Source organism: Phacochoerus africanus, chromosome 14 (assembly GCF_016906955.1).
Source record: "Phacochoerus africanus isolate WHEZ1 chromosome 14, ROS_Pafr_v1, whole genome shotgun sequence".
In the NCBI taxonomy this organism is placed as follows: domain Eukaryota; kingdom Metazoa; phylum Chordata; class Mammalia; order Artiodactyla; family Suidae; genus Phacochoerus; species Phacochoerus africanus.
In genome coordinates, this window is record NC_062557.1 from 7,311,300 (window position 1) to 7,324,884 (window position 13,585).

Below are 13,585 nucleotides of genomic sequence, written 5' to 3' on the forward strand. Positions count from 1 at the left end.
AGAAGGGAAAAAGAAGAAGAAACAAAGAATGCACACGCCTTGGCACCAACTTCACTTTCGCAGCCATCTCTAAGTCCCCGGCCTGTCTTTTGTCTTGCTTTCCGCCCTGAGCGGTCCCAGACTTTTGAAAGCCGGAAAACTGAAATCAACCAGTCGACGGAACCCTTCTGCCCAGCACACCCTCCCCCCCTGTTACTCAGGGTCCGGGAAGGGTGTTGGGGTCCCCGGCTGGGAAGAGAGGTCCGATGAGGCCCTTTGGGAGAGGGGTGCGAGGACGAGGCTGGAAGGGAAGCTGGCCGAGAGGGCCGAGGGGCTCTGGGGGCACCCCTCCCCAGGACGGTTCCAGGTTGGCACCGCGGCCCTCGGGCGAGTCCCGGAGACGCTGGGCGCCCGAGGCCGCGCAAACCGCTCGTGTTTCTGCGGGGCTCGCTCCCGGGCCTGGCTCGGGGCCGCCGCCGCCGCCGCCGCCTCCCCCCTCCCCGCGCACAGGCTGCTCTCCAGTCGCGGCCACAGGGTAGCGCTCGGCCCCCCTCGCCGCGTCTCCGCCTCCGCCTCCGCCGCGCTCGTCCCCGGCTCACGCTGCCCCCGCAGCTCCGGCTCGGCGCAGGCAGGAGCGGCTCTCCGGACGCCGAGCCCGGGAAGCCGAGGGCGGCAGGATCGGCGAGCGAGCGGCGGCAGCGGCCGAGGCGGGGGGCGGCGGCGGCGCGGCCGAGACGCCGGAGCGGGCGCGGCGGCCGCTGCTTCTCCGACCCGGGCGGTCGGCGCGCGCCGGGCGTCCGAGGAGGCGCCGCGTCCCCGGAGCCGGGGCTGCCCGCCCGGCTCTCCGCGCGTCTCGCCGAGAGCTCCGGCCGCCGGGCTCCAGCCTCGGGCCGGCAGGAGGCACCGCGACCCGGCGCCGGCGACAGCCCGGGTCGCCGAGCCCAACAGCCGTCCCCGCCGCCCTGCAGCCGGCGCGGGCATGGGCGCGCGGGGCTGCGCGCCGGGCCGCCGGACCTGCAAAGTTTGCTAGCCCGCTGGGCGCGGAGGCGAGGGCGCGCCCCGGCCCAGCGTCCCTGGGAAGGACTGAGTCCCCGGATTGGGCGACGGTGCGCTGGAGCCGAAAGGGGTGGCCCGGCCCCGCCAGCTGCCGCCTGCAAAGTTAGAAAACTTCAGCTCCAGGGAGATTCGGACCGCTATGTTCACCGCGCCCCCCGAACCCAGCGCCCCTGAAAGAAGCCCGGCACCCGCGTCTGCAGCCGCGCTCGTCTCCCGCCCGGCCCCGGGGGCCCGGCGCCTGGATCGGCGGTGACTGCGTCCGCGCGGAGAACCCAACCAGGGGGCGGGGAGGGGGCGGGGGGCGGGCAACGTGGCCAAGGGAGGAAGTTTCCTGAAGTTGTCGATTTATTCCGGAGCCCGGCCGGCGACCCGGGCGGATCGCCGAGGCTTCTCTGCCCAGGAGAAGTCGGAGTTGGGGTGCTTCGGAAGGGAGGCGCCCAAAGTCCAAGAGCGGCTTTTCCTCCTGATCTTAGCTTGCCTCTGGCCTTCCCGGCGCGCTGCGGGGCTCGGACTTGGACTGAAGAAGCGGAGGAAGGGTTGGGGTCCCCAGCGCTGCCCCTCCCGGACGGATACCGCTCCGGGCCGGAGCCGCGTAGACAGTCTCCCAGGCCACAGCCGCGGGGTACGGACCCCACCAGGATTATAAAACAGTGCGGAAGTCCCCCCGCTCGAAAAAAGGCTGGTCACCATGTGGGGGCTGCTAATCTGGACTCTGCTGGCCCTGCACCGGATCCGCGCGGCCGGAGCCCAAGGTACGGAGGGCCACCTCCGCGTGGGGTTGGGGAAGGGGCGCGGGGAGGGGGCAGGGAGGGTGCGGGAGCTCCCTGGCCTCACGGTGGCTTCTTGGATCCGGGCTTAGCCTGGGCAGAGCCCTCTCCAGAGAGTTTCAGGACCCTTTCTCCGAGTTTGGGGGCTCTCTTTTTCGGGGGGTGGGAAGGTCTCTCCGAGACTTGTGGCTTCCAAATGAGGGAAGAGGGGTGGGGTCCGTGCTGGCAGACGTCGCTCCTGGAGGCTGAGAAGAGTTTAAGGGGCGGGGGGGCACTCCCCCCGCCCCCACTGTCGGTGCCCTCGTGCTGATGTGGGAGGGGCGCGTTTTTAGTGCGGGGCTCAGCGCCCGGCTGCACTCGGCTCCTCCTGCCGGGCTCCTGGTTCCCCGCGCGGGGTCGGCGGGGAAGGGCAAAGCCCAGCCGGGCCCGCGCTGGCCGCCCCGAGGCTAGGAAGTAGGGCGGGAGGGCGGCGGGAAGGAGCCCGAGTCAGGCCCTGGGTACCAGGTCGGTCGCCCCAAGAGGCAAGTGCGGGGCCCGGCCGAACCTCGGAGCCCGTGTTGGCTGCTTCGCCGGCCGCTGGGGCTGGGGGTGCTTCGCGGTGCGCGCGCGAGCCGGGGTCGCGGTGCAGCCCCAGACTCACCGAGGGGCGGTGCACAGGGCGGGTCTGAGGCCCTTTTCCCTCCCGCCCCCACCCCCCGCGCCCCACTCAGCACCCTTCCTGCCTCTTGTCTCCAGCCCCGCTGGCAGCTCAGTTACCTCTGCAGCCGCCGCTCTGACCTGTAGCTGCCTGGAGCAGCCTCACGGTGGAGAAGGGCTGGCGGTTTGGGGAGTGGGAGTGTTAGGAAGGAAGAGAAGGCCTGAGCCGCGCTGCCCCCCTCCAAGGACCGGATGCCCAGACCCCTCCCCGGTCCTTGGGCAGGTCCCAGCTGGGGAGGGCGGCTGCTCCGATGCTTCCTTGCCTTTGGGGTTCACAGATCCAGACAGTGGTGCCAGCGGTGTCCGAGCGGCGCCTGCTGGGGGCGGAGGGAGACGAAGCCTGGCCTGAGCTCTAGGACTCCCAGGGCTTGGCCTGCCTTCTTCCCGGCTTGGGAGGGGGCTGGACCCACGGGGGACGGGGACAGGGAGGCAGTCTGCGGAGGCTGTAACCTCGAAAGGGCCCCACCTACCTCTGGGGTCTTGGAGCCTCAGGGGAGAGGGGACTCCAGTGTGCCCAGCGTAGGGCAGTCCAGAGAGCCAAGATGCAAGAGATAAGAATAATCAGCTCTCACTCACAGGGCTGAGGGGAGAATTTTACGGCTGTAATGTAATTTACATTAAAGCACTTAGAAATTTTGTAACGGGCCCTGTGAATGTAAGGTAGTAAAAGTTATTATTATTTTTATGGTCATCATAAAATCTTCCAGCCGGCAGGGACTTCAGAGGTCGCTTTAGCCTAGTAGCCATTTAACAGGTGGGAAAACTGAGGACCCTGGGGGCATCGGGTGACTGGCCCAAGGCTGCTGGGGGACCTGGGGGCAGGAGTCAGGACTGGGACCAGGTGAGTTCTAAGCCCCTCTCTTCCTGCATCCAGGACCCTCTGTAGCTGGGGTGGGCTTGCTGGGGCAGGGGTCCTTCTTCTAAGGGTCTGGGGAGGACTGTGAAGCTGGCAGAACAGGAACTGGTTCATCTGTCCTGGGGCACAGATTTGCTCTGGGATGCCCACGGGGTTACCTTTTGAAAGCCAGGCGACAGGGGGGCCTTGGAGGGGTGTCAGTCTCTATCTGGATGCTTCTCAGTTACCACACAGACTCCAGCATCGGCACAGTGTCCTTGGTCAGGTGGCTCTCTAATTCTTGTCCCATCCAGGACTAGGCTTGTAAGAAGTCGCCAGGGCACCTGAAGGGCTTTTCTTTCTGGGTCAGCAAGTCAGTTCCATGCCCCACGTCCACACCAGCCCCATCCACCCAAGGCCAAGTTTCCGCGCCTCTGTCCTGATGTTCAGGCCAGGCCACCTCACGTTCCCTGTGGTTCGCCCTGTCGGAAGCCGAGAAGGTCTCGTTGACCGATTCACTCTCTCTCCCGCTTCTCCTGTTTGCTGCGGGTTTGAGTGTGGCTGCCTGGGTCCCCTGCGGCTCGGTTTGTGTCCCCTGGCTCCGGGAGCGTGTTTTCCAGCATCTACCAGGTACCCTCCTTCCATTTGTCTCCTGGGCAGCAAACCATGCACAGGATTGTGGGAACTGGGTCCCGGCCCAGGCTTGGGAGCAATGCTGTGTTGTGAGTCGGGGGAGCAGGGTCAGGCCTCGGGGTCTTATCTGCTTTGAGGTTAGATGGTTTCTCCTTTGCTTCTCTTTTGGGTTTGAGGCCAGGCTATGAACCCCTTTCAGGTGGTTGAGCCCACTGACACTGTTTGTCACATGTGCGCCTGGGAACCTCATCCTCCAGGTGCCCTTCTCTCGGGGCAGCCCTCCCATCAGCCACTGCCAGACCTGTCTTGACTTGGTTTTCGCGACATCACTTGTTTGTATTAGAAGCCACCATTTGCGCATTTCCCCCCAAACTCAGTGTCACACGGTTCAGACTCATTCCCCAGACTATGCGCAGGGATGCTGTAGAAAAAAGCGGAGTTGATCTGAGGATACCAGGTATTCAGGGGGTGCCTAGCAAGCACCTGGTGAGTGAAAGGTGCTTAATAAACAGTAATTGTTGTCGTTACTGTTATTGTTCCTACGAGCCTATGGTTATTTTCACACTATCAGCCAAGGGACCATGAGGTTCCTGGCCACCCCCTCCTCCCCCCCCGCAAAAGGCGTCGAAAGCCTTGTCCCCACCCAAGACTCTTCCTTGACTCCCTTCTGTGGCCACATCACTGTCCCTCAGAGTGGCCCTTGAGCGGTCCTGGCCCAGAGTCCCAGGCACTCTGGAGAGTGTCTGCGTTTTAACAAGTGCCACGCACGAAGCTTGATGGCTGCTGGTGGACCTCCTGGGGAGGCTGGGAGGCTGGAAGGAGCCCAGCCAGCTGGTCTAGAAGGTTCTTTCAAGAGAACAGTGCCTGGGGGAGGAACAGAGGAGGGGTCTGAGCGGAGCGAACCAGGCAGTGGGAAAACCCTGAACAAGGCCGGGAAGCGCAGCCCCGGAGGCTCCCGAAGGCTCCAAAGGGAGAAAGTTTAGTGTTGGGAAGGAATCACAATAAAAGCCAAACAGCACTCGAGGGAGCGGGATGAAAGTTTAATTACATGGTGTGGCTAAGCTGTAATTATTAATTACTGACAGCAAAAAATAACTTATTGATCAGGGCTTCTTACTAATTACCACAAGGCCAAGTGGCACGCTTGCCTGGGGCTCAGCTGCCATGTGTCAAAGTCCCATGCGTGTGGGCCGGGGGCACCCCTGCTCCCCCGTCCCCTTCTCCCAGGGCCAGAGAGGTGGCTCTCCACCCCACACGCCCCTCTCCCTCGCCCTGGGCTCCCCCGGGCCTCAGTTGGGCGGCGTGGAACATTCTCCCTGTGGTTTGACGAGCTACACAGTTTGGTGTTCGTACTGATTGCAGAAGATCGCCCCTGCCTGCCGGGGATGGACAGACTCAGGACCCCCCACCTGAGACCGAAGCACGCTGGCAGCCTGGTACCTGCCTCAGAAACTCTCCCTTTCATGCATTTGTTCGGCAAATATTTATCGACCGCATCTCCTTTATGTCCTCTGCTGGAAGGCCAATGACGGGGCCAGGAACCGTGTTCCATCAGGGGAGGGAGGCTGGGAAAGAGGCCAAGTCCTTTACAGCAGTTCTCTGTTTAAACAGTGCCTGAACGGCCGACTTTCAAAATGATGTGTTAAATTGCATATTGCTCTGCATTCGATTTTGTACCGCGGGACACAGTTGGGCTGGACGCTAAATGGTCAGAGAGAGTGAACTTGTTCTCCACCCTAAGGACTAGCACGCATCAGGACATTTGCTTGAAAAAGACATGAAAAGTCATCTAGGGCTGTCCCCTGCCCACACACCTGGGACAGGTGGCCCCGTGGTCTCTGCTTGCATACCGCCTGGTGATGGGGGACTCACTCTCTTACCAAACAAGCTGGTTTTTAGACAGTCGTGTTTTATGTTGCTGAGGCATTTGGCCTCCCTGTGGCCGGTTGTCCTCGGGTTTGGCTGTGGTTGATGGCGTCCTCTGATTGGCTAGAACCTCCTCCTCCCCGCTTCTCTCTGACTCCTGGCCCCTCAGGGAGTCAGGAAACTGAGTTGAAACTGATGCTGGGTGTTAGGGTGCTGCCTGCGGGATTTCCACCCTGGCCCCGCCTGGCGTAAGTTGCCGCTGACGGCCCTGGAGCTGCCCCCTGGAGCTGCCCGAAGCGGTGGGAATTAGTCATCGTAATTTGGGGCCTTGGGATGCCAACAGCAGCAAATAGGCCAGCAGTGACTGCCAGCAGCGGCCCCGATGCCTGTAATGGAAAGGAAAACAGGCCAGGTTGCTGAGACATCCCCGTGACTCCTGGCCCTCCCAACTGCTCCTGTCCCCATGCAGGGCCAGGGAGTGGTGCTGAAAAGGGGTGCCCCCCCCGCCCCCCGTGGGGCTGCTCAGGGTCCTGGGGGCAAGAGAGGGAGGGGCTGCACAGCCGGTCTCATCAGAGCCAGGTGTCTGGTCCAGGCGCCCCCTGAGGCCCCTTTCCTTCCAAAGTGGAGGCGCCAGCATGGTGACAGCAATGGCTCCCAGCCTGGTTCCACCCCTGAGCCAACTGGAACTGAGGCCCCGTCTCTTCATCGGTAAATGAGGAAACAGGGTCAAAAAGAAGGGTTAGCCACCTCGTAGGGTTTTCCCCAATGCTGAGATTATCCTCCTCCCTTTAAAAATGCCCTTCCTCAATGTTAAGGCTTTTTTTTTAGGGCTGTACCCATGACATACGGAGGTGCCCAGACTAGGGGTCAGTTTGGAGCTGCAGCCACCGGTCTACACCACAGCCACAGCAACGCAGGATTTGGGCCAAGTCTGGGACCTACACCACAGCTCATGGCAACACCGGATCCTTAACCCACGGAGCAAGGCCAGGGATCGAACCCACGTCCTCGTGGGTCCTAGTTGGGTTCGTTAACCACTGAGCCACAAAGGGACCTCCAGTGTTAAGGCTTATAAGGTGTTGCCACCAGCTACAAGGATGTTGTAATCCTCACCCCTCACTCCCCACACTCGACCTCCCCTCCAGCCTCACCTTCACTCACTCCCGTCCACCACACTGAGCGCCCTTGTGTTTCTAGAATTTACCAGTCATGCTCTGGCCTCTGAACTGGTGCTGGAGCGTCCTGCTGTCCCTGCAGCCGTGCCCACTCCTCCCCGACGTCTGCAAGGTCCCATCCTTATTTGATCAGACTTTTCCTCTGATGGCCCTTCTCTGTCCCTAAGCACCCAGTCACGTGGCATCTCCAGGCACCCACCTCTTAGCTTACTTTCCTCCCCGCTGCAGCCCTCAGCTCCATCCGACACATGTTGGCTTGTTTATTGCTGGTCTCTCATATGGGCAGAGCTTTATTTTATCCCCTGCTCTATCCCCAGCCGCTGGGACAATGCCTGACACATAGAAGGAGCTCAGTGAATATGCGTTAGTGAGTAAAGAATACACGATTGAATGAATGAACACTTACCTATGGCATAAAGCCCTCTGTCATCTGGCCTTTACCTGCTTCTTCGGCTCCTCTCTGGCCACTCACCCAGCCCTCACGGGCTCCTCTGCACATCACAGAGGACCACGGACCCCAACGACCATGAGCAGCCACACCTCCCCAGGGAGAGGAGCCCCGGCCTCCAGCCTGGGCTTACATGGCTAGTGTTTCTGTTGAGCCAGGAGCCCCTGGCTCAGGCTTTCTAGCCCCCGTTCCCAGCTTTTCCCACCTCTGGCCCTGCAGGTGAAGCTGCTTCTAGCAGCCTGGCCCCTGGGTTGGCTCCTTGCTGAATCCCTCCCAGCTCTGTCTTTCTGACATGGGGGAAACTGGGAGGAAGGGTAGTGAGGTTGGGGGGGGATGTCCTTCCAGGTGTGGAGGCCCCTTTTGAAATCCGTAAGAGACCTGCATCCACAATGCAAGGCTGTGGCCCGGCTCCCTTCCCCTCACAGCGCATTGGCCAGAGCTGATCACGTGGTCCCACCCCGTGGTCCTTCCCAGGCAAGGGAGCTGGGAAGCGCGGGGCTTCCGTGTCGCTGGAGGTGGGGCATCTCGAGGCCCAGTGGTGATGTCTGAGCATTCCTCGTAACTGCAGAGATGACACTGTGGTCTCCAGAAGTGCGTTTCCTGCCGAGAATTGCTTTACCCAAGACAGGCCGTCCCTAAAGCTATAGGCATTCCCCTGAGCTACCTCCAGTCTGTGCCACCACTTCCCTGCCTTTTGAGTTTTTGCCCTGAAGCCATTGAGAAGTGGCTTGTAGAGTGGCCAGTGCCTTGGAACTGGGCCAGCCTGGGCGCAAGCTCTGTCACTTTGGGTCAGTCTGTGCCAGTTTGCGTTCAGTCACTTATATGCTCAGGCCCCGTCGGCCTGTTTGTGATACAAGAAGCAGATGAGATGCACAAGCGGAGCGCTCAGCATGGCACCGGACATATCAGAAGCTCTTAATAAGCTAATTTAACTGTGTCTGTGCTTCTGTGTTGGGCCTGCCAAAGGCTCTTAAAATAAGATCTCAGGTTGCATTTTGTTTTAAGACTTTTCCCCCCACTTCATGTCTTTTTTTTTTTTTTTTTGCTTTTTTAGGGCCACACCCATGGCATATGGAAGTTCCCAGACTAGGGGGTCTAATCGGAACTACAGCTGCTGGCCACAGCCACAGCAACATAGGATCCACACCTCATCTGCAACCTACACCACAGCAGCTCCGGATCCTTGAACCACTGAGTGAGGCCAGGGATCGAACCCGCATCCTCGTGGATACTAGTTGGGTTCGTTTCTGCTGCCCACAATGGAAACCTTCATGCCTTTACTCTGCCCATCTTCCTTTTGCTCCACTTTCTTTTGCTTCTTCCCCAGTGTAGGATGATTTGGCATCTTCTCTCCATCCTCAGGACCTACAGAGGGCAAGCGAGCTCCCATTTGGTGCCTAGTCCGGGAGTCCAGCAGCATCAGGCATGTTACCATGGTTCTGCTCCCTGAACTCCACCATGTGGGTAAACTGAGGCTCAGACCTATTACCTGCCCAGAGCCACACAGCTAGGAAGTCAGGGTTTGAACCCAGGGCTCTCTAGGCATCTTTCCACAGCCCTGGGCTGCCCTGTGCCTCCGCCGCATCCTTCCCTGATACCTTCCCAGTGAGAGATGCCCAGGAAGTTGTGTGGTTAGAATACTGGGCCTGGTCCAGGGCCGGGAGTAGAGTTTGGAAATCACCCTGGGAATCCCTCCTTCCCGCGGTCCTCCTGCCTCTTGCTTCTGCCCTAGTTGTGTCCTCACTGGGCCTTAGGTTGGCAGAACATGGGAGGTCAGGAGGGGACCCCTTCTTCCCTCTCCTTCTCTCGTGCTTTCCCCTGTTCCCCCTCAGGGATTGAAACGAGCTCGAGATGTGTGGGCTTGGGGTGTTTATGACGGGCTGGCCGGCGACAGAGCTACAGTCTTCTAAGCTGAATGGGATGGAGAAGAGAAGCAATTAAAGTTTGATGCCATTTAGGAAGCTATTAGTGACCCAGAGGGGTGATGAAATTTTGATGATGCGATAATCCTAAGAGGAGGAGCTATTACTGGCCGTTGTGCAGCCTATTCAGGGAATTCGGCTTCTGGGCTGGACCTGGTGACAGTCAAGGGCCTGCTGGAACCGGGACTCTGGATCCCCCTCCCCCCACACACCCCGTCTCCTCTGTGAAGGTGCCAATGTGCAAATGGGGAAGGAGTTGTGTCGGCCAGGGTCTGAGCAATGGTCAGAATCATGGCCAGGCCCTTGCACAGTTGGCTCATCCCCATATAATGTGAATCAGTTCTGAATCCAGTACAGATGCCAAGTTCCCTGCTTTGAACCACAAGGGCTGATCCAGAACGTGCCATCAGAGGGCCCAGATGGCACAGCACAGGCCTCTAAGGGGCCTGGAACATAGACTACCCCCTGAGTTCATTCATCTGTCATTTACCACTTGGATGACCTTGGATAAGTTACATAGCTTCTCTGTGCCTCAGTTTCTTCATCTGTAAGATGGAGAGGAGACTAGTCCCAACCTTATGGGGTTGCAGTAGGGTTTAATGCGATATGTTAATAAGCTCTTAGGACAGAGCTCAGTGTAGTGTAAACACTGAGCAAGTGTTCATCATTGTCGTTATTGTCATCTTGGTGTCAGGAAAGCAAGGTCAGCTTTGAGCCCACAGGTTGTCATGTGCCCTGTGCCCTTTATCTTTCACAGGTGTGCCAGTAGCATCTAAATTCCACTATTAGGGATTTATTTGTTTGGTTGAGACATTCCCCCACCTCCAGCTTAAAATGCGAATGTGCCCCCCCCCCCCAGAGAGCCCACATATTCTGCTCTTATCAGCTGTGCATGCCTTGAGGTGAATGTTTTTACTGGGTCCTTTCCTAAAAACTCAAATTTCTATGGGTGGCTTTCACAGGTTGCTCATCTCTTCAGCCCAACCTCTGAAGGACTTTGGCCGGAAAGATTAAGTTATTAACCTTGTTCGCATTGAAGTTCAGAAACATTAAGTAACGTGCCAAGCCCTCTCGACTTGTGAGACAGAGACAATGAGGGCAGGCCAGCTGCTTCTGAGATCATCGCTTTTGATCCGATCCAGACAGCCACCTTCAGGAGCGGCTCACCATGCTGCTTTGGGGTTGGGGAGCGCTCTCATTTGACCACAGGCTCTGCCCCAGCTTGAGGGGTCGGGGTAGGGCATGGGGCGCAGGCTGGGATGGCCTCTCCTCCCTCTAAGGGACCTCAGAGCCCTGTCTGCTGTCCCAGGGGAGCGTGGTGATGGGATCTGAATCCTGAGACCTCTTGCTTCACATACCATAAGGCTTTGAGCTTCATGGCTTCGCCCCTGCTGTGGTCCACAGCCAGGCCCTCCGCGGTCTGGCACTGTGCACGGCTGCTGTCTCTCTCCCCACCCCTGCCCCTGCCAGGCTCGCTCCGCTCACCGCCCCCTGCAAGAAGCCATCAGCACCCTTCCCTCCTCTCCCCTCCTGCACCCCATCCTCGCCCGGGGGCCCTTGGCTGGAACACAAACCCCCACATGCCTCCCAGTCCTTAGGATGCCGAGGGTCTAGATGTCTCATCTGGCCCTTGGCCTTGTTGATTCTGAATTATCTTTTAATGTGTGTGTGACTGATTTCTTTAATTATAAACTCCTTGAGTTTAGATAATAACCCTTCATCAGCAAGGATAGAGGTATTAGACAGAAATGATGGTTTGCCCTTAATGAGGTTAACCCTTGAAAGCAGAGTGTTTGGAGTTCCTGCTGTGATGTGAAGGAATCGGCAGTGTCTCTGCAGCGCCAGGATGCAGGTTCGATCCCGGCCCGGCACCGTGGATTAAAGGAGCCAGCATTGCTGGGTTGCAGCTGTGGCTCGGATCTCACCCCTGGTCTGGAAACTCCATGGGCCTTGGGGCAGCCAAAAAAGAAAAAATAAATAACGAAAAAACAATAAAGCAGGGTGCTGTAGGGGTGATAAAAGACACGTTCAAAGGGAATGTATCAGGCTTGTGATGCCATGTGGGTCTCAGAGGCCACGACCCATTCTCACTGGGTCCCTTTTGGTCCCCGTGTCCTCCGTGGAAAAAGGTGGGGGCCTAAATCCAGCATTTCCAGGCTCTTCTGTGAAGGACTCCAGTGGTGGAGGAGGGCAGACACGTGCCCTGAGGGATCTGACCACGTAGCCCAAAGCTGCCCGCCATCCGCGAGACCTTTCCCTTTTGAATATTTTACTTTTTAAATACATGAAATTTTGCATTCCATTCCACAGTCTGACTTCTATTTGAACACACAAAGGCCATCTTAAAGCCAATTGATGTTGCCGGAAGACGTGGTACGTCTGCCCCCTGGCTTCCTGGGCCCCCTGGGATGGATGTCAAACCTTGGCTTTGAAAAACTTGAATCGGATGATCTCTTTGGGTCACATCATCTGTAAGATTCTGAGATGCTTTACACATAGATATTCCTACCATTTGTATTGAAATTTTTCGGTGGTGTTTCATCTACATACCCACCTCCTAAAGTACTTGTGTCTCAAAGGCAGGGAACCCTGGGCCACTGTAACATCCCCCGTGACTTCCGGGGTGGCGGGCGTGCGCATAAGGTCCCCAAAGGACCCTGCTGCTTGGGGGCCCTTGCTGCATTTGCTGGGTCCTCCCTTAGCATCCATGCTGGTAGGGGGTCCTCTCCCCCCCATCCCTTTTCATTTGCACGGGGTTAGCCACCCAGTGGATCCAGCATCAACCACACCACCGCAGTTGTGGTTGAAGAAGAGTTGGGGGCAGGGCACCGAGCGAGGCCCTGAAGATGCCCCAAAGTAAGAGGCGCAGGGCTCTCTGAGAACTCTGTCCCCCTCCCTGGGGTCCTTCTCACTGACACTCGTCGGTGCCTTCCAGGAGAGCCAAGGTGACCAGAAGCCCGTCCTCTGGCCAAGCAGGGCCTTGGCGTCATCTGCGTCCCAGCAGCAGCTCCACGCTCTGCCCACGCAGCACGCACTGCGTGTTCCCGATCCATCTTCGGTCACCCCTCCCGATCCCTCTTCGGCTCTTGAGCTTCTGGAAGCAAAGCGCAGAGCATCCACGCACTCCCAGCCCCCCCCCCCCCCCCCCCCCCCCCCCGCACCAGCCTTCCCCACCACTGCTGTCTGCCCCTCCCTGTCCCGCCCGCACTGGAGGAAGTGCCCCTGCCCTGAGGCCGTGCCCTGCCCCCACGCCCTCCTGTTCAGTTAACCTTGAAGTCTCCCCCCTCGGTGGCATTGTTCATTGACTGCGTGGCTCCGGCGGGCTCAGCCCCGTGGCCCTCGACCTCCCTGTTGGGAGCCCCGTCTCCCTGCCCTGGCGGACAGGCCGTCGCGGGGCCGGAACGCTGCCTAGGAGGGCCAGGGGGAGCTCCTCATTAGCTCTGCCCCCAGCTCATTACCGGGCTGTGCATCACTGGGTGAAAAATGATTGTCGTCGGGGCGGTAATAAATCCGCCGCTGTCGGAGTTGATGTGATCGCACTAATGAAGAGGAATCAGCCCGGGCGAGAGGAGATGCTTCTGGCCGTGGCTCCGGGGCTGGAGAGCTCTGTCCACTGCCCATTCTCCCTGCCCCAGGAGGACGGAGGCCCGGGCGTCTGGGAGAAGGAGAGAGGTGTTGGCATTTAACCCCCTTCACCTAAGACCCTGACGGATGAAGAGCCCAGAAGATGCCCGAAGCCTGCAGGAGAAAGGAACATTGTTTGGCTCCAGGGAGCGAGGGAGGGTGTGATAAGCTCCCCACCACCCCAGCCTGGGCCCTGGGCAGAGGCCGTCGTCGGGACTGTTGGGTGGACCTCTGTGCTTTTGATGGTTCAGGCTCCCTCATAGGGCCCTGGCTGAGAGCAGCGCAGGAAGGCGTGGGGAGAAACACAGGCCCATTGTCTGCGCCCCCCTGCCTGCCACCTCGCCTGCAATGTTAGGACTCATTGTCTCTCTGGATCTTGGAATGTCCAGCCCCAGGGTGCAGGGAGCAGGCCTCTGACTCCAGCTTCTCTTGTGCCTCTGCTGTGGGAGAGCCCAGGGGCCCTGGATCCTCTGAGCCCAGCCTGGGTGTCCGAGATGATGCAAAGGCATGCCTCTGAGATGCTGACATGCAGATGGGGGGCGGACAGGGCAGCGGCCCCGTCCCAGGGCTGGGCCTGGGGACAC

At 59.3% G+C, this 13,585-nt stretch overlaps 1 protein-coding gene across 2 annotated transcripts in view; it reads left to right on the forward strand.

Annotated features, from left to right (window-relative positions):
- Positions 1-1,380: 1,380 nt before the first annotated feature.
- SDK2 (sidekick cell adhesion molecule 2) overlaps positions 1,381-13,585 on the forward strand; it is a 287,007-nt gene continuing 274,802 nt past the window's right edge. For both annotated transcript variants that reach the window (XM_047756656.1, XM_047756657.1), the window contains exon 1: positions 1,381-1,787. In XM_047756656.1, the coding sequence (XP_047612612.1) occupies positions 1,724-1,787 (64 nt within the window). In that variant the 5' untranslated portion in view covers positions 1,381-1,723. The remainder of the gene's footprint in view (positions 1,788-13,585) is intronic.